The 25,194-nt window shown below is 33.2% G+C and overlaps 1 protein-coding gene and 1 long non-coding RNA gene across 2 annotated transcripts in view; both read left to right on the forward strand.

Moving 5' to 3' along the window:
* The first annotated feature begins 7,250 nt into the window (after nt 1–7,250).
* On the forward strand, nt 7,251–7,777 carry LOC141401711 (uncharacterized). The gene is made up of 2 exons (XR_012412428.1): nt 7,251–7,320; nt 7,552–7,777. It is a non-coding gene; the product is annotated as an uncharacterized lncRNA (long non-coding RNA).
* A 4,675-nt stretch (nt 7,778–12,452) lies between these two features.
* Nucleotides 12,453–25,194, forward strand: part of LOC141402578 (uncharacterized) — a 33,708-nt gene continuing 20,966 nt past the window's right edge. The window contains exons 1-2 of the mRNA XM_073984139.1: nt 12,453–13,429; nt 13,496–13,784. Of these exons, the coding sequence (XP_073840240.1) occupies nt 12,624–13,429; nt 13,496–13,784 (1,095 nt within the window). The 5' untranslated portion in view covers nt 12,453–12,623. The remainder of the gene's footprint in view (nt 13,430–13,495; nt 13,785–25,194) is intronic.

Raw genomic sequence — 25,194 nt, forward strand, 5'->3', positions numbered from 1 at the left:
CAAAATGCTGATCGATATCAAACTTGTTCAGTAAAAGAGAACTGAGAATAACTTGCAAGTAGTTGCAAGTTATACTATGTTTACATTTACGAAATCCACTCGATTTCAACTGTCAATTCCTTTGCGTATACGTCAAATGAAAACTCATCTGAAATCGATTCGATTTAATTTGACGTTTGAGCAATGGAATTGACAGTTGAAATCGAGTTGATTTCGTAAATGTAAACATAGAATTAGTCTTTGGTCACACTAGAGTGTTTCATTGAAATAATTTCATGAAAACAAGTGCCCCTAGGTCGAGTTCGCCAGTAGAGCATAGTTTAATAAGAAAGGTTAGCCAAAGCTTTATGTCAATTTAAATTTTTTCATTCGAGTATGCCTAAAACTTCAAAACGATATAAACAAACTGTGTATGTGTGTGTGGTGTTTGAACAATATGCCAAACAATTTTAAAGACAATCGAATTCAATGATTTTTAAATTGTTTTTAGACCATTTGTATGGAAGAAATTGATGAGATTTGCATTGAAACAATCAGTTTATCATATTCACAACTCGATTATGTGGAGAAAATCATGGTATATATAAAGAGGTAGATTTAAATGAAAAAAATCTATAGAACCCTTGTTTTCCTGAATTCATAAAACTTCAAAATTAGTAAACAAAAAGGCAACAAGTGGGTTTGTTTACAAAATACCAATTTTGAGCATTTTATAAAAAACGCGAAAATGAATGAAGGGCCACGGTTTCTCCACATAATCGAGTTGTGGATATGATAAAATGTTTGTTTCAATAATAAGCTGAAGAATTTCTTCCATACAAATGTGCTAAAATCAATTTTGAAAATCATTGAATTCGATTGTTTTTAAAATTGTTGGCATATTATTCAAACATCACACACACATACAAAGATTGTGTATATTGTTTTGACGTTTTAGGAACAGTCGAAAGAAAAAAATTTAAATTGACAGGAAGCTTTAGCTAACCTTTATTATTAAACCATGGAGAAAATTAACTCTTCATTCATTTTTCGCGTTTTTTATAAAAATATCAAAAAATGCATTGTAAACAAACCCACTTGTTGCTTTTATTTTGATGTTTTAGGAATTCAAGAAAAACAAGGGTTCTATAGATTTTTTTCACTTAAATCTACCTCTTTACTTATACCATGCAGTAGAGTAATATCATGAAGTTGCTGTGGTGGGGAACTCGATCTATAAATTCCTAAAAGTTTCAATTAAACCACTCTAGTGTGGCCTTCGACTTATCGATTCTCTAACTCATTTTTTGGGTTACCGACAATTGTAGGTAAAATTAAAATGCTTATAATTTCGGTAATTACCGATGTTTTGCGGTAAGTTAGCGACGAATAAAAAACAGTCGTAAAGTTCTACCGATAGCAACAGTGTTGTCAACTTTTATTTGAAGTTTTCATTTATAATTTTGCGTTTAAATTTGACCGATTTTTGTCGGTAAATCAAAAAATGTGTTAGAGAATCGCACTACAGGCCTATTATGATTTTTCACTTTAATGCAATGGTGTGCACGGCCATCCACTGGTGGTTTCTGTAAAATACTCTTATGCTTGGTTTACATTTACGAAATCCACTCGATTTCAACTGTCAAATCCATAGGTTAAACGTCAAATGAAATCCAGATGAGATTTCATTTGACGTTTGAGCTATGGAATTGACAGTTGAAATCGAGTGGATTTCGTAAATGTAAACTTAGCATTAATTTAATTCAACAACACTTGGGCGTTTAAAGCGGGGTACACACGATCAGTTTTGGCTGTCAGTTTTGCTCAAATAATCGGTTGCTTGCCAGTGTGGCCGTTCATTTTTGTCAGTTATCAGGCAACCACAAAATATTTTGTGGTTGCTGGACGGTCAAAACTGATCGTATGTACCCCGTTTAAGTATTTTTTGTAATAATTCATTTGTAGCAAGATTTTAGGTAACATTAGTGCTTAAAAATGTTTAAATATGTAATGAAACAACAAGAAAAATTAAATATTAATTCTCCCTTAAATTTTCACTTTTCCTATTTTGCTCACCATTGCTTTACCAGGCGTTTACACCAGACAGTTTGTCTTCAAATTCAACTCCCCAGCAAAAAATTTTGGAAGTTGTGCAATTGGAGTTATGATTTCACAACATCTTTCGATGTAGTCCAACAGATTTATGAAAAATGCACTCCGTTCGATACATTTTATAAGCAGTTGCTGTAGAGATCCCTACAGAAAAAACAGTTGGTTGATCCCTACACATTTCTTCAAAATGTGTATACATTTCGAAGAATTTGTTATAAAATAAAGAAATAACAACTTAAGTTGCGAACATTTTCGCGGTAATTCACGAGACGGAAATTTTTAATGGAGTGGAGTTGGAGTCCATGTCGAAAGCTGAACTAGAGATGGGAATGCAACATAAAAAATTTAGGATGATGAAAGAAAATCAGGTGCGCTTGGATTAAATCGGGAACGAAGGAAGTGAGCTCAAATGTGATTGAATTTAATGGAAACTTTTTTTAATTTGTGTTTATATAATAAAGTTCTTTGTGTTCTTGTTTTACACGAATAATAAATGCATTTTATTTATTTTGGGATATTTCGCAGTGGCTTCTTTAGCATCTTTAGACTGATTAAAAATGCAATCCGAAGAATGCATATAAAATCAATCCAAAGCACTGCATCTAAAGTTGTGATTTGGATCGAAAATGGAGTGCATCCTAGCTGTGTGCTGTGGAAGCGAAATGGAGTGCATCCTAGCTGCGCGCTCTCTTGTAAAATTCATAAGTGAATTCATAGGAAATGATGTACTCCAACGGCAAATGTTCCGTACACTTGTAGTGATTCAACTGCATCCGCGGATGCAAACTTTTTGCTGGGTCTGATTTACTAACACATACATACATTTGTCGGTTGTCTCCCAGCTGTCCCTCAGTTCTTCACAGACAGTATGGTTAACAAATTTTTTACATTTTTTGTAAAAATGTGTGAGATAATAATTGAAATGTGTTGAAAACAAAAGAACATGAACAAAAACAAAATTTGTGAACGGGAAACAAAAGGAAATCGATGATTTTCATTCATAATTTTACAACTGTTTTTGCAGTTGTGGGGACGCCTACGTCACACAGGCAAGTTGTGGGATTTTGACAATCAATACATGAAGTCAACTGTCCTGTCATTTGTAAACGCAGGGTTAATGCTAGGTTTACATCATGGCACAATATAGGGATAGGTAAGTCGACTTTCGGTTAATGATTAGGCCTGTTTCAGAACTGCAAGAATCCACTAATTTGTACTATTTTTTCCGATAACATAAAGGAAAAATTGTTATCGTAGTAAAAATAGTAGATTCTTGCAGGTTCTGGAACAGAGCAATTAATAGACTTTTTTCCGTCAAATATCTAAAAATCGTAATCGACTTTTGTCTGGAGGGAAAATCGCATATTCGATTATCAGGTGATCGATTTTCGAGTTTGCCCATAGATTAGGTGTGTTCCTTTTGAAATAATAAGGTGGCGTAAAATGACCAGATGATTGGTTTCAATCTGTCAATTTTTTTGTTATTGTGAATAAATTGTATGAAAACGTAAACAAACGTTTTGACATATTGAAGAATTTTTGGCAAAAACAGAGTTGTATTTGTGCTACTTACGTGACCTGTTAAATAGATCTTGGGTGTGTTCGTTTACTCAACAATTTGTACAAGTCCAGTAAGTTCTTGTAATCGACTAAGTTCCCAGCAAAAAATTTTGGAAGTTGTGCAATTGGAGTTATGATTTCACAACATCTTTCGATGTAGTCCAACAGAGTTATGAAAAATGCACTCCGTTCGATACATTTTATAAGCAGTTGCTATAGAGATCCCTACAGAAAAAAACAGTTGGTTGATCCCTACACATTTCTACAAAAGATAAACGAGAGTGTATACATTTCGAAGAATTTGTTATAAAATAACGAAATAACAACGCAAGTTGCGAACATTTTTGCGGTAATTCACGAGACGAAAATTTTTAATGGAGTGGAGTTGGAGTCCATGTCAAAAGCTGAATTAGTGATGGGAAGGCAACATAAAAAAACTTAAGGATGATGAAAGAAAATCAGATGCGCTTGGATTAAATCGAGAACGAAGGAAGTAATCTCAAATGTGATTGAATTTAATGGAAACTTTTTTGTTAATTTGTGTTTACATAATAAATTTCTTTGTGTTCTTGTTTTACGCAAATAATAAATGCATTTTATTTATTTTGGGATATTTCGCAGTGGCTTGCATTTTAATTGCATCTTTAGACTGATTAAAAATGCAATCCGAAGTACGCATATAAATTCAATCCAAAACACTACATCAATAGTTGTGATTTGGATCGAAAATGGAGTGCATCCTAGCTGTGTGCTGTGGAAGCAAAATGGAGTGCATATTAGCTGCGCGCTCTCTTGTAAAATTCATACAGTGAGTGTCAAAAATATTCGGTTTTCAATTTCACCAATAATTACACCTCAGTATTTCAGAAGCCCATACCAAATATTCAAAAAACCAAATAATTAAAAAAAATGTTGGTCCTGTGGCAATTAAAAAATGTATGTAACATGGATCCATGGCAACCCTATAAGCGAGAATAACAAAGACGAAGTTGTTAACCCTGTTGTTTATGCGACACAAATATTCGGTTTTTGTAACTTTTGTTAAATATTTTGGCAAAAAACCGGTCAATATCGAACTTTTTCTGCACTATTAGTCATGGTAGAATAAGAAAAGGTAGCAGCAATACACAGCTGACTGAACTGGGTTGTAACGTTAGTGTCAAATTTCATATGACATTTTATACATTTATTTCTATTTCGATGTACATTAGGGACATATATTTTTTGAGAAAAAAATATATCATTCGGAAAAAACCATTTCCCAGAAAGACTTCTTCATATCAATGATATGTAACCTCCTCCAAGTTCGAACGATAAGCCGCGCAGTAAATCCCCGCTTGTAGAGGCGATACAACGTTTGTTAATATGTGAGGTATTTTGTTAAAATTTAAAAAAAATAAAGCCCTAATAAACATGTGCTTCTTTGAAACAGCTTCTCCTTTTTCTATGAATTTCCAGCGACCCCAAACTTTTCTGCAAGAATTCTACTTTCTGCGAGAATTTATGCATTTAGTGGAATGATGTGGAAACATAAAAATTGAAAATGTAACGAATTTTCATTCATGTTTTCCAAAATATTCAACCAAATGTGAAAAATTATTAGTTTTTTAAATTCCAATAATTTATAGACATTTCCTTGTTTTGTTTACAAATACAACTGACAGTAACGTTACAAACAAAAACAAATTCCTTTGTGGTTGTTGTTCGAGTTGTATTTGTTGTAGTATTAACTTTACCTTGTATTTGTTCTACCATGACTATTAGTATAAATTTCAATAATTGCGAACAGAATCTTTGTTCCTGTGTGCAAAAATATTAAATTTCATAGCAAATTATCAAAATTTATGGCTAAGGAAAAACGCTATCCTAGAAAAGAGAAAACTGCTTATATTTTATTATAAAAACGGCAGAAATAAAGGAAAGTTTTGCTTATTTTTGAATATTTAGTAGAATATAGTTGAAATAATGTGCAAAAGTCACGAAAATACAAAAATAATCGATTTCGTGAAACACATAAGCCAGCCAAACCAAGGACTGTGAGGGAAGGTAGAGGAATCTCCTGAAAAATTACGGCTAAACCGCCCTTAATTTTCTTGAAATTAGTCACCGAGTTCTAAATGACTTTCAGAAGATAAAAAATATGCACTTACATTTTAAAAAAATCGTAAGGATAAAGCTTTTCATGGCCTTGTAACTACAGGCATTGCCCAAACTACAGCCTTGGCAATGGTACACTTTTCTGCAGCCACAGCGTCGGAGAACCTCGACATAAGGATTCAACTTGATGAGATGACGAACATTGGACAATGGATTGAGACGACGGCAACGACGGAAGACTTTCATGAGGAGTCACGGAGTGCCTTGCGGATTTCTTCAGATTTAAGAAGGCGAGATAAACCGGTGCTGGTCATCTTGGGTTGAGGAAGGTTGCATCCTTCTTCAGGGTAAAAGCAAATTTCCAACTATCAAAATAAAAAGCGCATACAAATATCATTTGTCTTTTTTCATTTCGTATTCAGTTTGAACGTGGTAAAAGATTACAGAGCTAAGAGTAAGTACAGTCAACCAAAAAAGTCTACATACACCCTATAAATCTCGAGTTTTAAGGGTAAGGAAGCATTTTTATGAAAATCCAAGTAAATAGTTCTATCTCATATCCCATGATACAATGATACAAGGTAACCTCACGCTCGCAGCTCACAGAGTTGTATTCACATTGCCGTCCCTTCATTGACAAAGTGATTTTGACAAACTTTGTATGTATATGTTGAAACATACACTTATGTGTCAGTTATATTTACATTTTGAAATTTAGACACAATTTTATTATTTCAAATTTATTAATTTAAATTAAAATGTTTAAAGGAATTTCGCAAATTCGTATCCTTACCCTTTGGACAGCTGAACTTTAGTGGGAAGTTGTTAAATATGTAACATTTTATTTTAGTTACTGTTTTAATATATTTGCAGTAGTAATGATGTTTTGGTCTCAAATGCAAATGACAACAGTTTTGGTTTTAATATCTGGAATTATGCAGAAAAAAGTGGTTCTAATAGTCACCACTGAAACTACATGCGACACAAATCTGAAAACGAGCACAAACCATGCCTTACTCTAAACCCAAATGAACTTATCCATGATATTACCATTGTTACAAAAATCATGCGCACGATAACTCTCGAACAAATCAACTGATTTAGTTCAAAAATTGTTCCTCGTAATATTTCTTCCGGACATGGTTTAAAGGCATCTCTCGGATAATTGTTAAATTGTTTGAAGCACGTTGTCCTGGCGATCTTTAAACAACCTGCCGGTACCAAATAAAATGAATGATGAGTACGATTTCGTACGAATTGAGTATCCGATTTGGCTGAAACTTCGTTTCTTCTAAACGTACATCAAGTTCCAAGAAGTTTATATCGGATAACACCTCCCGGTACCTCCCTCTCATATGTTCAAAATGTTCGCGTATGTGTAGTTAAAGGGCTTAGTAGTAACCCCTTATTTACAAGCGCAGTTCGCGTGAATTATGTGGCTACTTTTTGACCACTAGAATAAGTATTTAAATAAGTAGACACTAAAAGTCGTAAGTACTTATATAACTACTTATCATATCCAGTTCTAAGATGGACTATGGCGTGTGGAAAATTTAACAGCGAATATTCATTGTAATCATGACTACAACAATATCTTGTTTTGTTAGGGGAGGTCAATTCTGAGAGGCGGGTCTCAAGATGACACAATATTTAGATCATTAGATTTGTCAATGGAAAAATTAGAACCATTTATTATAACATTTATTTTCAAAATTGGGGACATGTTCTTTAGGCCCACCATTCATTTATTGTATTTTTGTACAGTCACAGGCTCTCCTACTTAGATTTATTTGTATATTTCAGCACACAATACGAAAACTCTGAAAGAAAGAATGCAAGTTGCAAATGAATTAACAAAGTTTCAAGACCCTTGACGATACACTGGAATATCAAAAGACAGTCAAAGATTTAAGGAGATGTCGGAGATGCTATTCTTATGTTTGGATATCAACACCATCGTAAATTTAATTTTGTATATTTATTACTTGGTCTTTCTGAACTCATTCAAAATACATGAAAATTTAATCTACATTCTTGCGCAGCTTTATTCTTTCTATTTTCAAAGGTCTTCTGTGGCATTTTAGCGCGGTCGACAGAAGCTTTGCCGGAAACATCAGCAAAGTGATTCGTTGCCAATTCAACGTTGCTTTTGGCCTTCGCGACAGCATTGGTAAATGGTACACTTGTCAGCCGCGATGCACCTGCGGAGCAGCATAAGGATTACAACTTGATGAAATGACGAACATTAGACAATGGGTTGAGATGACGGACATGACGTAAAACCTTCTTACATGGGTCACGAAGCTATGTCGATGTTGGTCTATCTTGGGTTGAGAAAGAGTTCGTTGAATGCGGACTACGTACAAATTACGAAACGACCAACATAACATGACCACCATAAGTCCATCTTGTCAACACTCATAGTTTCAATATCGGGAAGTTAGTTCCGTTCCGCACTAGAGTAGTTTGATGAAAGAAATGTCATGGAATTATGAGTTCATAGATACGATGAGTTGTTATCGAGGGGGGATGCAGCAACTATAGAGCATGGTACCAGCATGGAAGCGTTGGGAATTGTACACCTACAAAAAGGTAAAGAATTGCCTAAGATTAGGGAGTTTTAATTTATTTGTACGCTCAATTTACTTCCCAGTCAGCATTTTTTGAAAATTTTAATCAAATTCGAGTCTTTTTTGATCCGACTGCACGATTAAAAAGCTAGAATATGAGCTCATTTTCTGATCATAAATGACTCCTTTGTCGGTAGGAAAACATAACCTCAGGCGACTCTTCTAAACAAATCACAAATGCGTCTTTTTCGAGTCGTATTTCAATCATTTATTGGTGTTTTGTTGATTAATTTCGGACCCTTTTTCGAGTCTTTTTAGAGTCATGTTTATAATCATTTATGAGTCTTTAGGGAGTCATTTATGAGTCTTTTTGTTAGACGAAATAAATTAAAAAAATTTTCTTTTTATTCTTCTTTGTTTCTTTCCTTCGTTTTATAGTCTTTTCTGCTTTGTTATGTCTTTTAATTATCCTTTATGTTGCTTGGTGGTTAGTATACTGCTTCTTCATTTCACTTGGCAAAACCTGTTGTGTTGTGTTTGTCTGTACCTTTAATATTATACGTTACATTTATATCAAAATTTTGTAGAAAGTGTATATGAGAATTTTATTTTTTTATTTACAACCAAATAAAAATAAAACAAAGCAATCAGTTTTTAATCACCTAACTGTTCAAAATATGATCAGAGTATACATAATTATAATCACTTTTCAAACACCTGTATGACCCTTTTTTGATTAAGCATTTTTCAATCTTCCAGATGATCAAAATGTGACAATAAATAACAAAAAATTGTCACATTTTAAACACCTCAATGATTTATTTGTGATTGCTACACATTTGTTGTTGTATCTTAAATTGAACTCTTTTTAATCATTACAGGGAGTCACTTTCGAGTCCCTTTCTGATCACACAAGCGACTTAATCAATTTTTGATCACCAAAAGGACTCTAAAAAGACTCCTCAATGTGATTTTTGAAAAAACAGTCTTCTAAATGCTATCTGGGTAACCACGTTAAAAAGTTTTCAAAACTTTATAATGGAACGCAATATGTTACAACATCCACTACGGTTACATGTTACCGAATACACCCTGGCCAGAGCGGTGAGTACCAGCACCACGGACACGAGGAATGCGAGAAACAGCTTTAGGAGTACCCTATGATGTAGCAGAGGTTTTTTGATGGCCTGTAAAAACCAACACACGTTCAGCATATAAATATCAACAAATTCATCTCCGTCGCAATTACTTGCCTGTTCGCTGACAGCATAAGGTGAATTGGAGCGATCAACACTGCTGGCAAGCAAATTCTCTTTTCTTTATCTTGTTCATTCTTTTTCGAATATAAGGACTTGCGTTTGATGAATTCTGCAATAACATATCCGATTAACAATACGAAAACATTAAAGTGAGAACTTTTTTCACATTGAACCGAGAAACAGAAAAACCAACATCTTTTGATATACTTTTACACAGTTATTTTACAAAATTTCGTTATATACACATTGGTCGATATATCTCTTTCTTTTGTACACATTGCTAACAATTTTTCTGGGCAATTTTCTTCGTGGACATTTTATTGTTGGAAAAACAAAAATATAGAACAAATAGAATGTAAACAAACAGTATGTTGTTTTTGTTGTCATTGACATGCAATAACAAAAACAACATTTATGTATACTGTTTCATATCATATCCCTAATAAACAATACTACATAAATCAAAAATATATTCCATCCCAGCAAAATGTTCGATGCCAAAGATGACATTCAATCATGGGTGCAAGTGATCTAGCATGTCATCTTTTTAGCATCTTCATCGATGAATTTTATATGAGCGTGGACCCCAAAAGATGACGTTCTTTTCTGGATCCTAAGCATGTCATTTTAACCAATGCGTTGACATGTCATTTCCACCAATGCTTTGGCATGTCATTTCCACCCATGCTTTGACATGTCATTTTAAACAATGCTTTGGCATGTCATTTTCACCAACCCCTTGGCATGAAATTTTCATGTCTTGTTTGGAAAATGGAAATGCTGTATTGAAATATGGTTTTCATGAAAAACAAAACTCTTTATTAATTCAAACGAATTCATGAAATAGCTACAATTAATTTATTAGTTTAGTTTTTCAAAAGTTTACATCCAAAATTGCAATGTAATCACCACCGCTGCAACGCAAAAGATTACTTCCTCCGTTCTCCGCAACTGATATTCTTTCATCTTACAAAAGGTTTTTTCAATTATCTTCCCATCACCAGTTCAGATTTCAACATGGACTCCAAATGCACTCCTTTAGGTATTTTTATTTCGTAAATTACTTTTATTTTATAATTTTGTTATTTTGTAACATTTTGGTAATTTATACTCTTTTGTTTAGTGACGGAAATATGTAGGGATCTACAACCCGGCTTGCTTTAGGGATCTCTAAGAACAAAATGTAACGAACGGGGAGGAGAGACTTTTTATGGAAAATACCATTTATGCTTAATTAATTTATTTTTTTTTTATTGTTTCATTCCAAAAGTAGTTTCTTCTTTATTTTCAGATTCTTGTTCCTTTTCGTTTCGGACTTTTTTTTCAAATTCCAAGGAGCGAGATTTGATTGATTTCATTCTATGTCAGATTTAGAACAGACAAGGGAACTTTTAAAATAGCAATGTGTGCTGTCCGATTCTATTTTTAGCTCGATGGTTGGGACTTCATATAATACCAATTGTTTAGAAGTTTTAGTTGTTTGATATGCAGGAAATGTAAGACAACATCACGACGACAGTTCTAACAACTTTGGTCTGTTCCAGAAACTGCAAGAATCTACTTATTTTTACAGCGTAACAATTTTTCCTTTATGTTATCGGAAAAAATAGTAGAAATTAGTAGATTTTTGCAGTACTGGAACATACAAAAATGAAAATAAACAGGTGTGTAAATAAAAACACAAACATCATCTCTATTGGATCGATGGAATGGGTACAAATGCTGATGAAAAGATCGGATCTTTCACGACTTCCTTTGCATTGGTTCAAATCCTAATGAAAAGATCGGATCTTCCACGACTTCCTTTGAACCAATGCAAAAGATGACATGAAATCACGTCATCGCAAAGAACCCCTTCCGTCAAATTTTGCTGGGTATTTATTCATTCGTGCAGCAAAAAATAATTTTCTGAAAAAAAATTTTTTTCATTTCATATATTTTTTCAAAAAATTATTTTTTTAAAATCAATTTGTGCGTGAACTTTTTTTATATTTCAATGGAATAAACGATAGCATAGTGATTATAGTATTTTTTGCTTACCTGCACATTCAAAAATTGCAAGACTTCTTGTGCAGGAATGCCCAAAATGCAGGAAGCTTAAATTCGCTAACCTGCTCAACAAAGCAGATATCTTTAATATTGCTTACGTGCGTATGATGTGCAGCTATAAGCAATGTTTAAATAATAAAGTAAGAGTCAGCTATATACAAATTCTACAACCAAATTAAAATAAAATCAACAAAATGTTGATGCTGCTATGCCCAAAATGCAGCTACTGAATGTGCAGTAAAACATAATATATTGAAAGGAATCTAGAGAATAGTTGCCTAAAAAATGATTTTTGTTTAGGAAACGCCAAAATGCAGGTATGAATGATGCAGGTAACCAGAAATTACTGTAATAGGCAAAAGTTTATTCATCCCTGCTACAGGAAATCGTTTTTGAGGAAAAATGCCAAAAAGTCATAACCCTATTCAACACACATTCTCATATTTTGAAAAATTTACAGATACTACTACAAAATTTGATAGTGTATGCCCCACTAAAAATTCATTTGTATTAATTACAGTTACATGTGTCCAATCATGGAACAAGAGTTAACTACAAGAATCTACTAATTTTTACTATATTTTCCGATAACATAAAAGAAAATGCTCTGTTCCAGAACCTGCAAGAAGCTACTATTTTTTACTACGATAACATTTTTTCCTTTATGTTATCGGAAAAAATAGTAAAAATTAGTAGATTCTTGCAGTTTTGGAACAGACCAAATATGTTATTGTAGTAAAAAATAGTAGCTTCTTGCAGGTTCTGGAACAGACCAATAGTTATGAACGGATTCCATCTATGCTCTACTACTCTACTACTCTACTAGTCAGTTATGAACAACAACAGGAGAATCGAAGAGATTAAAAATTACAAGGCTATGGTCATTTATACAAATGCACCTTATTGCAACCCTTAAAACTAGTATCCTTGGCAACGAAACCACAGCAATACAATACCTGTAGGAAACGTCATGTAGAAGAAACAAAAACAGTTAAACATGGAGGATTTATCCGAGTACTCCTCTCCTGTTATTGAATTTAAAGCCACTTATGGCGAAGAGAAACAACTAAAACTAGTAGATAGAAACATCGGAACCGATCCGTTGCCATCAAAAATTGATTCGTCAACAGAAATTAATCCAGCATTCAATAAGGAAACTCAAACCCACATAAACAATGAATTCGTAATAAACGTAGATGAAAGAAAATTAGCAATTTGGTTACGTCAAATTCTTCCAAGTGTCGAAAAGGAACTGCTTAAAGGTTGTACACCGAATTTTGATTCGAATGCTACATCTACAGTTGCTTTCCCCGAAATGCAGCTCTATCAAAAGCTTCAATTGGAGGCGGCAGAAAATGCTCAGGGAATTGGAATCTGGTTGGCTGTACATACAAACAATGCTCCCATTTTGGTGATCAGCACGATATCGCCTCACGACGATGATTGGTGTGAACATGTGGACCAACAATTTATGGTGTGTGTTCCAACGCGCGAAAAGAGCTCTAATTTTATTACCTGGAGAGAAATTAAACGAATTTCAGTTAAGGCTTGTCTTCGCAGTTTATCCACAAATCCCTTCAATAAGTGTATATTTGCTGGTTCTACAATGGATGGCGACCTATACATTTGGAACTGCGAGCAAAATGTAAAATCAGTGGATATACAAGAATTGTTCAACACGACATCAACGCATGGCTATGCTATCGCAATGGATTGGACTAGCGAGCAAACTATGCTAACAGCTCACTCTGACGGTTATGTTGTACAATGGCGTTTAGGTACTGAATTAACATTCGATGCTGAGTAAGTCCATAAATTGTCAGTTAAATGTTGTCTAATCTCATAATAATGACCTCCGGTATGTTTCAGATTTCTAATCAAAGAATCATCAAGTGCCTCAAAACATATGTACATTTCGTGTTTATTGGCTTTGAGTACAAGTGATTTTGTTGTTGGTTGTAATGATGGGTCCATTTATCATTGTTGGATCTCCAGTTCAGCCACTATGATCAAACATCATTTGGAAATTGTGCCATTGAAGAAACATCTATTTAAGGTGTCGTCACTTTTAAAGACCCGATCCAATGGACATAGCATGGTAATAAGCTGTGATCTAAGCGGCGTTGTTTATTTTCACGATTTGAGCAACTCCAGAGATGTAAGTAAAGGATCATTATAGTATTTACATTAAGGTTATGACTTTTTGGCCTTTGAAAAATAATTTCCTGTTGCGAGAATTTATGAATTTTTGGCTATTATTGACTACAATAACGTACATTCCATTTATGTATTAAAAAATATTCCACACAAACAACTTTGAATTTTGTTTTTTTTTTATTTTATTTATTTGCTTTGCAATTGAAGCCAATTTTGAGGCCAATTTATATAATTACAAAGAATTCACCTAAATATCATAGCTACTCTAAAAACAATTTCATATATATAATTCATCTTAAATCTAGAGATTGGAGATCTAATTATTTGGGTTACAGTTATATTCTTTAATTGTTTATAAAATTCTTCATTACGTCATAGCTACTCCAAATTTAAAGCAACAGATTAATAATAAATATATCGTATAAGTTATTAGTTAAATTATGAAATGATCTTTAAGAGATGTAGGATGTGGTATGCAAATGATAATAAGTTTTCGCGCAGTGATAAAAACTCGTTAAAGCTAGAAAAAATTCTTCATTACATCGCAGCTACTCCAACGTTAAAGCAACTTGTAAATTGAATACAAATTATGGCCTGTTCCCGTACTTTATAAAGTGGTAAAAGTCGTAAAAGTTGTAAAAGTCGTAAACGATTTTCATATAAATTTTGTGTACGGGAACGCAAAATGTGTAAAAGTGGTAAAATTGTAAAAACTTTTTAGTTTGGAACAGAGCTTTAATAATACAATATACAAATTTTAATGTTGATAATAATTAACAGATATAGCTGTGTTCCAGAACTAAAAAGTTTTTACAATTTTTACGACTTTTACACATTTTACTCGAAAAAGCGTTCCCGTACACAAAAAAGTTGTAAAATGTTCACTTCTCTTTAAACAAAAATGGCTCTGAATGACGCTCTCTTTAAAAACTTTTTACACGACAAATCAAATTTGGGCGAGTAAAAAAATAGTAACATGGTTGCCGGCGTCTGATTGGCTGATACGCCGACTTTGACATTTGTTCCAGTTGTTTTGACGTATTTTCCATTTTTCCGTTCCCGAACTATTTCAAAAAACTTGTGTGTAAGAACAAATTTTTTGCAGTTCTCTCTTTTACGAGTTTTACTATTAAAAAGTACGGGAACGAAGCTTATATGATGTGGTATGTATGTAAATGATAATCAATTATCGCGCATGGAAAAAAGTTGTTAAAGCTATAAATTGGGGATCTAATTAATTTGATTACGGTTAGCTCTTGCGTTTTTTAGAAAGTTCTTCATTACATCGTAGCTACTCCAATTTTTGTGGCCTTTATATGTCTTTTTATTTATTTATTTTTTCTTCGAACGTTCCCACGCCTCACTTTCCCATCCCTGCCTATTGAGGGGGTAACCCCCTTTTCGTAGGAATCGCGTACACACAATCGAAAACCAGCTGCAGAATCTACTTAATTAGCCAGTTAGTTAAACGTAAGGGATACATATACTACTCATTTAAAAATAAAATTATGTTATTTTATATACAGGGTAATCATGAATATCAACTCACCGTGAGTTTTGTCTTTCTGCCGTTTCAATTTAAGGGGGAAGGTGAGAAAACTCACGGGGAGTTGATATTCATGATTGGGCTGATAACTTCCAAATTCATGCCAAAATCTACGTTACAGTAAAGAACTAATATCAGCACACATTCGCCCTTTGAATAATTCGTACGGTGAAGTGACAATCAGCTGTATTCTTACTTTTTTCTAAATTTAGTTTTCAAAATGTAATAGGTTCTACTCATGAAATTTAAAACTTCGAAATTTGCTACCATAAAATACTTCTTTTCATCCTAAACGTGTAATAAAAATTACCTAAGAGAGTTCTGAATGCGTTATATTTATATGTTGATTCAAATTTGTTCTATTTTAGAGGATTTTCCAAATGTATTTATGTTTTCCTGAAAAAAAAATTGGAACGACCCTATTATTCAATATTTTCTTTGACAATTAATTTTCATGCATATACCTTATATAAATTTGCATTGGATAGTATCTACGACATTTTGTATTCATATTTCTAATTAAAAACTATTTCCAATGAATATCTTCGATGGTAAAACAGAAAGACTTCTCTCATAGTCGATGGTCAGACTAGCAAGGTTTCTTGAAACCAATTTCGTTAAAATTTCTTTTCAAGTTTCGTTAGTGTCCACACACGTTAACGTGAAATTTCAGATTTTTTCGTGTCCTCTTTATTTTACCATTCGCGTTTGTTGTGTTTCTCATACCAATAAAAACAAAACAAACATAAATAAACTAAAAACAGCACAAAATAATTAACATTTATAATTAAATTAATATTAATACATAGTTAAATTTTCACTATTTCATTAATTTAATGTTTTTATTAAATCTTTTTATGCTTGCTTTGTTCTTAACGTTTGCTTGAGAAAATAAAAATGAAAGAAAATGGAAGAAAAAATCTTGCAACGAACAACAAGAAGAGGCAACACAACAAACACAGAAAACCATGTACATGGGTTTTACTACTTCATACCCCTCGCCTATAAACTTGACGTCGCCATGTTGAAATCGTGCTAGTCTGACCATCGACATATTAATGATATGAAACCTCCTTCGAGTCAGAACGACTTAACTTGCGAGCTTTTGTGGACACACAAACCAATATGTTTATACAGAAAAGTGTTTTCCTCTGTCGTTTGTCTAAACATAAGCTATCCACCATGGTACAATAATACAGGTAGCATTATCACGCCAGCTGATGGTAACATAATGTGTCAATTGCTTTGTATTTATGTCAAATTTTGACATCTTATGTTGCCAACAATTGCCGATGCGGCTACCTGTGTAATTGTACCATGCTATCCACAGGTGGCATGGTACAAATACACAGGTAGCCGCATCGGCAATTGTTGGTAATATAAGATGTCAAAATTTCAACATCAATTCAATGCAATTGACACATTATGTTACCATTACTTCATTTCCCATACAAAATATTGAGAACGAACAACGGTTTGTGTACATTGTTCAATTTAAATTACTCTCAGAACGACGATAAAATATGTTCCATCTCTAACAAATGAGAGAATTTATCGAAATAAATGAATTATGACAGGGAAAATACAAAATTTATTAAAAACCCAAACATTTTTAGAAAAACTGCAAAATATGAATGAAAAGTAAACGGTTTAACGACTAGTATATATTCAAATCATAGCAAATTTATCTTCTCTTTCATTGCATTTCCTGTCCATCGTTTCAAATTCGTGTACAAATTTAGAAACAAAAATCAAATGCCTGCCGGAAAGTCTGTATACCAAAAAGTTATTTTGGCAGGTCTCTCTCTCTCTCGTTAATTTTTAAAATAGAAAAATTTGAAAATATACTGAAAACACCAAAATTGTGAGAAAAAATAGAAAACATAAATGAAACTAATATAATTTAATATTAAATAGATATCTGAAAGAAGGACAAATATTTTTTCAGTTCATATCAATTAACTTTACTCGTCTTTTGGCTGAAACTTTCTTTAAAATCAGTAAACAAAAACTATGAAAATATGAATCATGTTGCTATGAATTGTGTACCATGTCGTATAAACGGGTTAATTCGTGTACGTAATTATGAGAACGAACGACATTATTCAAATGCTGGTATGAACATGGCATTAGACGAATGGATTGGAAACATTAGAATTGCATATAAATCGAAATTTCATTTATGTTTTTTAAATTTATGTAATAAAATCCAAGAAAAATTAGTTTTGGAATTCAAATAATTTATTGACACTAAACATCAGGTCTGTACGATAACCCAAAAATTTGTACAAATTCGTACAAATTTTTACTGAATGCTGTTCGATAACAAAATTATCCAGCAAAAGAGAGCGAGTTTGGAGATATATTAGGAGAGTTTTGTGACTGAGAACTTGCAAATTTTTGCTGGGAAAATTTGTCCCGCAAAAATTTGCAAGTCTGATCAGCTGACTTTTAATCACCTGTTCAATTTAAACAACTCGACCAAGAAAATTTCAAATTGCACATTTTTTCAGATTCTAAAGCGTTGTGGATATGATTAAAGCATTAAATAAGTAAACTGCAATTTTAAAATTTATGTTTTTGTTTCCTTTGGTTTAAAATATCAAAGGAAACAAAAACAAATTTCATACATTTTCGGAAACAGCTGACTTTCTTACAAGTTTTTGCAAAATGCTGTTCGATAACATGCTGCAATTTTTCTTGCTTGAGAGAGTAAAATTCACTGAGAGAGGTTGCTGGAACTGACTGAGTAATTATTGCGGGAAAAGTTATCGTACACACCTATCTGCATGAATGCGAAAAAATCCACTCATGAAACACTCACACATAAAAGCAGCCCTTATTCATTCAATTCACTAGCAGCGAGTAGCAGTGAGTGAGTACAACAAAGAGAGAATAGCATGTAATATTCGTACTCACCACCATTCATACTCGCCACTAGGGATAGGTAATGGAAAGCAATAATCGATTTTTCGACTATTCGATTATGGTCTAAATCTAAAAATGCGATTTTTCGGTCTTGCGATTATTTCAGTTGTCTTAAAACTCGACTTTCGACTTTTTCATAACCGCAGAAAATGGACTATTCGTCGATTTTCGAGTTTTCCTTTGAAACTGTAAAACCGCCAAAAGTGTAAAACCGCCAAGTCCACAATCTATGGTCAAACTCGAAAATCGATCACAAGATAATCGATTATGCGATTTTCCTTCCAGACAAAAGTCGACTACGATTTTTAGATTTTTGACTGCAAAAAATCGATTAATCGATTAACCGAAAGTCGACTTACCTATCCCTACTCGCCACAACTCGGTAATCATCTAATTCACTAAAAGAGGTTTGAATGAAACAAGTCCGTTTTTTTTAATTTGAACATTATCCGTATTTATTCATTATTTACTCAGAATGAGAATATTATTCGAGTTATCCGAGTTATTAGATATAAAATTACTACTACTAGTAGCGAACAGGTTTTGGTGTTGTTGAAGGTAGAAATGGTTCAGAGGTGGTGGTTGGTTGCTCGGAGGTTCAGAGGGGGTTATTCGGAGGTTCCGAGGGGAAGGAGTAGGTTCTGAAGAGGTAAGTCGGTGGTTGTTCAGAGTTTCGAAAGAGGTTGTTTCGAAGTTCGGAGGAGGTTCGTCGGAGGTTGTTCCGAAGTTCGGAGGAGGTTCGTCGGAGGTTGTTCCGAAGTTCGGAGGAGTGTGGTCGTAGGTTCAAAGGAGGTTTTTGGTTCGGAGGAGGGTGGTCGGAGGTTCAGAGGAGGTTGTTCCGAAGTTCGGAGAAGGGTGGTCGGAAAAAACAAAACATTGTGTTTATGAAGAAATAAAAGAAATTTTAAGTTCATTCAGTTTTAGAGGAAAATTTGAAGTTTTCGGTTGCAGATTGAAGGTTGATTGACACTTATCAATAGACATCGGATTTTCCATATTTGCATATTTTTTATTAATAAAGATACGAATGGACCAAAATTCGTTTTGAAGAAAACTGAATGCAATGACATGCTCATATTTTTAATTTTTTGCATATTTGCATATTTTGCATATGCACAAAATATGCAAAATATGCAAGTAATTTTTTTTTGACAAAAATCATCAAATTAAATTTGGAAAGTCATCAAAAAGTGTTCTAAATTAAGTTTATTGCCGTTAAACGTCGATTTCTTAGCAGATTATTATGTTATTAATTACACTGTGCTACAGTGAAATTTGCAGGGGTTCTGATGCATAAATTCGGTATTGTGGGAGACCATCGAAGATGAAAATACCTTTGGTTTCTCTGGGTCACTTCGTTTTTTGATTTTATAACATTAAATGTAGTGAAAAACGGGGTTTCTTGAATTTCCAACATATAACAGACATAACATCTTTTTCCACAAAGGAAATTTGCAGCTTATTTTTTATTTAAAAGGCGAAGATCATGGCTTTCGAAAAAGCCATAATTTTTAAAAATCGGGAAACAAATGGTTAAGTTTAAGTGTGACAAAAACGCATTAAAAACAGGAAAATGCTTTTCCTCGTGCTCTAGGCTGCGTAGGAGCCACCAAACTGCGTAATTTTTTACTTTTATCAAGAAGGAAATTTAGTTAGCTTTATAAAATGGGAAAAACCAATGCAATCGGTTGATGCGTGAGTTATGGCATTTTTTGTGTTTTAATTTTTTGGGGTTTCCTTTATAAAAGTTGGTACCTTTGGGCGTATGATTGTAATTTGAATTTGTCTACTTCATAATTACGCACAAGGTACCAATCTTGTACAAAGGAAAAACCAAAAAGTTAAAGCACTAAAGATGGCATAACTCATGCATTTTTCAACCGATTTCATTGGTTTTCCCCATTTTGTAAAGCTAACTAAATTTCCTTCTGCGTTTTTGTCACACTTAAATCACTATAACTTAACCATTTGTTACCCGATTTTCGATGATGGCTTGTTCGAAAGACATGATTTTTACCTTTTAAATAAAAAGTAAGCTGTAAATATCCGTTGTGGAAAATAGAAGTTATGTTCATTTTAAGTTGAAAATCCAAGAGACCCCGTTTTTTCACTACATTTTCCGTTATAAAATCAAAGAACGAAGTGACCCAAAGAAACCAAAGGTATTTTCGTCTTCCACGGTCTCCCACAATACCGAATTTATGCATCAGAACCAGGGTTTAAAATGCTAACGCCATATTAGCAAAAGCACCGAATATTTGCAGCTTTGCCTGCTAAAATTTCTTCGAAATATGTTTAGCAACAATGAACAACGGCAACATGTAGCAACAAATTTCACAAAAATATTGCTAGGGATGCTGATGCTATTCGATATTGTTGCTGTAATAAAAAAGCATCAGAGACGCATACTCATATTTTGCAGCACACATGATCAACACATATCAGAAAAGAGAATAAGCAACAAAGTTTCAACGGCTTAGCCATGTTTTCAGCAAACAATTGTTTTTGAGATATAATTAATTCCACTTTTTCGTTCAAAGGACATGTGAATTTTTGGTGAAGCCGTCCAAAATATATTTTTTTATTTTTAAAGAATAATAATTAGTATTCTTTAGGTTCTACCATATCGACGCCTCCAAACAATAGTATGCTAAGTCGACTTAGCATGTTCTCAAGTTCTTTACATTTTTATATTTAACGTCTTTTTACTTAAATTCTGTCAAATTTTGGTAATGATCGGACAATCCGAACAGAAGTTATAAACAAATATTTCCTTAGCATAGTACTGAAGGTCAAAGAAATTTCCAAACTTTAAGAGCTTGTCCTGCAAAACTCGCTTTTCAGAATTAGCAAACTATTATTTGGAGGTGTCGAACGTCCTTTAACTTAAATTCTGTCTAATTTTGGTAATGATCGGTCAATCCGAAAAGAAGTTATAAACAAATATTGACTTAGCATAGTACTGAAGTTCAAAAAAATTTCCAAACTTTGGTAGCTTCTCCTGCAAAACTCACTTTTTAGACTTAGCATACTATTATTTGGAGGTGTCGATATGATGGGAGCATTATGACATTAAATGACATCTTTTTTATTACTGCGTTGGCAACTCTAATCACAAAAAACACACTCTGTGGCTAATTCGCTGCGACGAATGGTCAGCCGACTGCTAAATATGTAGCGTGGTTGTCGATTATGCCTAACGAAAAAAAGATTAGCCGTAAAAAACAAAATAAGCAAAAATGTACAAAAATAAATATGCGTTCGGTTGCTTATTTAGCCGTGTGTGTAAATATTGTGTAGCAGTTGAAGTGTACAACTAATGCTAATGTTTTTAGATGCTGGCTTTTAAACCCTGATCAGAACCCATGCAAAAAAATGTTGTCCACTTTTGTAGCACAGTGTTTTTATTCCGCCACAGCAATAAATCTAGACTAAAAGTCTTAGAAAATTTCCTATAACCCAGCCTTCTTATTACAACATAAGTTGCTTTCTAATACAAAAGCTTTGTTCCTTTACTTTTTTAATGGTAAGAGTGGTAAAAGAGAAAAGTGTCAAAATTGCTCAAACTTGCTCTCTCATGAACATTTTTACCAGAAAAGTAATGGAACGGAAAATGGTAGATCTGGCAGCAATGTCGAAAAGAAACTTTTTTTTCGTCTTTTAATTCACAGTTTTTAATTTTTCTTCTGTGTTTCGTCCATTTTCTTCTTCATTGTGAAATAATCGTCAAACAAAAGTCGAAAAATCAGTTCTAAAAATGGTAAGTAAAGGAACACAGCTAAATTTGTTCAAAAACTCAATCAGAAATGTCAAAATGTACGTATCCAAATATGTTGATAGTTTCTGCTCGGCCAAAATTGTCTGAAAGAATAACAAATGAGCTAGAAATTAAGACTAAGAAAATATTGAATATTACATAAAATCTTTCATATTTTACTAAAAACTTATAAAAAAAACATATACAGGACTATCATGGATATTTCCCGCACGGAAAATAATTTTAAAAAGTAAAATTCTTTTAAAATCAATATTTGTTAAAAGTTGAAAACTACTAGATTCGCTTCATTATGGTGTATTCTAGTCGAATCGACAAAAATTGTGAAATTGGGGGAAGGAAACAAATTCTTCACGGAATTTTTATTCATGATTGCACGGATAGCAATATTTTAATACCCTAAGGGTATTATGTCTTAGAGAATGAGTTTTCAACATGCAAAATGAAACGAAATAGACCCACAGTTCCTTCTGATGATCTGCATAGATTCGCACTTATCCATCTGGCCATGTTTTTTTGAAAACAAAGTACAGGTCACATTTATAGACCAATTCGCATAAAAATTGTAGATTTTTTGGCCCTAGGGCGATCCCTATTTATTTTGGTAAGAATCGATTCAGATTTGAATATTGCTCCCATATATAGAGTATATTCGCGATAATCCCTACACCACAAGTTTCGGCGGTGTTCGAATTATCAATTTGTCCGGATTAACGATTTGTAAAGAAAATAAATTATTTTCTATGATTATGAATTGCTAATACCGAACACTTAAATGAAAGTGCTCTACGTGTAAAAAATAGTCATATTTTTCCACTCGACAACGCGGACATTTTTATTGGCATTGCCCGTTTGTTCCAGAAAAGGCTAATCAGATAGTGAAAGTAGAGCTAGAAATATCACATTTTTAAAGTTTACATCAGGATGTAAGCAAAACAAGAGACAGATGTGGAATTTCATCGTTTTGTAAATTAAGATTTCTTGAAATCTTTACCTTTTAGGTGTATAGTGCACCTGGCAACTTTAATGACAATATTGCGGCGAATATTGCTATACAACAAGACTAATGTGTCATAAAAGGTTTTGTCCGTGTACTCGATAATTTTTACTAAACTAGCGGACCCGGCGAACTTCGTCCCGCTATTAAGGAATAAAATTTCATACAAAAACTCAATTTTCGATGTTTCCAATTTTCCGACTTTTCCAAAGAGATTTTCCAAAATTTTCTTCCGTAAAGACCTTCTCCTCGAAAATACGAATAACTGACAAAAAATTTTACAGAAATCGGCCTAGCCGTTCTCATTTTATGAATTACTATACATTTTTTACACCATTTTTATATACACTCCACGTCAGTAGAATAGAACACCTACATTTTTGTTAATGTTAGCTTATTTATCTCAAAACGAATGAATCTGCGTTTTCAATCTTTTGGGGATGTAAAGTCGATAATGTTCCATATCAAACACAGAAAAAATTATGTTTCTAGTTCTTCGCGAAATGATTTTCTGATCATTTTTCCGATAGTACTATGAAAAATAGGCATTTATTTTTGGTCATCAGGATAGAACAGTCACTTTATTTTCGCGAATTTTTGAGATATTAAAGCCGAATTTTCTTTCAGTCGATAAAGCAAGGCTTTCTAATCATTTTCACCAAAAAAAAACCTATAAATTATTCCGCGGACACCGAAATAACAGCGTTAAAGGGTTTAAATTGACAGATATTGGAAACATCTCGGAATATCAATAGGAGTCGCGCAATTATGTCATATTTCTTCACAATAAGATAGAATATGACACAGACAACCTCGACGGATACAATCGAGTGCTTCGGATGCTGATAAGATGGAATATTTTCAAAATATTTATGAAAAAGGTCAAAATTTCTTAAAAAACCATGATGATTTGTTCAATAAAATGGATTTTCTGCGAACAAGTCCGCCGTGCAAAGGTTTGGAAATATGCTCCAGATTTGAAGGAAGATAATCTGATACGAAAACAACCGTTATTTTAATACACTGAGGGAAATTTTAGTATCTTATAAAAAAAAATACGAAACCTAAAACCTCAATTTCCATGACTGTGTTTTCCCGCGAAAACGGGGCTTTTACATTTGCGATTTCAGTTAAAAAAACTACTAATTCGTAAAATCCGGTATGGAGAGAATAAACTGGTCCATTTATATTGGAGCATAACACTGTTAAGAACAGCCGCGGACACCGAAATAAGAACACATATAAAATTCAAAATCCAAAAGGTGTGTTCAATTTGAAAAATGTGCTAAAATTTCCCTCAGTGTATTAAATAGCGGATATTTTCATATCAGATTATTTTCCTCTAAATCTGGGGCATATTTCCAAACCATTAAATGGCAGACATGTTCGCGGAAAAATCATTTTATTGAACAAATCATCTTGTTTTTTTAAGAAATTTTGACCTTTTTCATAAATATTTTGAAAATATTCCATCTTATCAGCATCCGAAGCACTCGATTGTATCCGTCGAGGTTGTCTGTGTCATATTCTATCTTATTGTGAAGAAATATGACATAATTGCGCGACTCCTATTGATATTCCGAGATGTTTCCAATATCTGTCAATTTAAACCCTTTAACGCTGTTATTTCGGTGTCCGCGAAATAATTTATAGGTTTTTTTTGGTGAAAAATGATTAGAAAGCCTTGCTTTATCGACTGAAAGAAAATTCGGCATTAATATCTCAAAAATTCGCGAAAATAAAGTGACTGTTCTATCCTGATGACCAAAAATAAATGCATATTTTTCATAGTACTATCGGAAAAATGATCAGAAAATCATTTCACGAAGTACTAGAAAAATAATTTTTTCTGTGTTTGATATGGAACATTATCGACTTTACATCGCCACAAGATTGAAAACGCAGATTCATTCGTTTTGGGATAAATAAGCTAACATTAACAAAAATGTAGGTGTTCTATTCTACTGACGTGGAGTGTATATAGATGTTGCTGAAACAAATTTTTCCCCAACTTCTCCATTAAACAACTGTCAACTCGTCGGTGTCATGCTTAAGTGTTCCATACGCCATTTGCCTGTTTTGAGATAATCGCATTTTAATGTTTTGCGTCACAACTGCGTGGAGCTGACTAAAGAAAATATTTATATTTTTGACTTCAAATATTA

The sequence above is a fragment of the Musca autumnalis genome, unplaced genomic scaffold (assembly GCF_047663935.1).
Source record: "Musca autumnalis isolate F117 unplaced genomic scaffold, ASM4766393v1 scaffold_4, whole genome shotgun sequence".
Classification (NCBI taxonomy): domain Eukaryota; kingdom Metazoa; phylum Arthropoda; class Insecta; order Diptera; family Muscidae; genus Musca; species Musca autumnalis.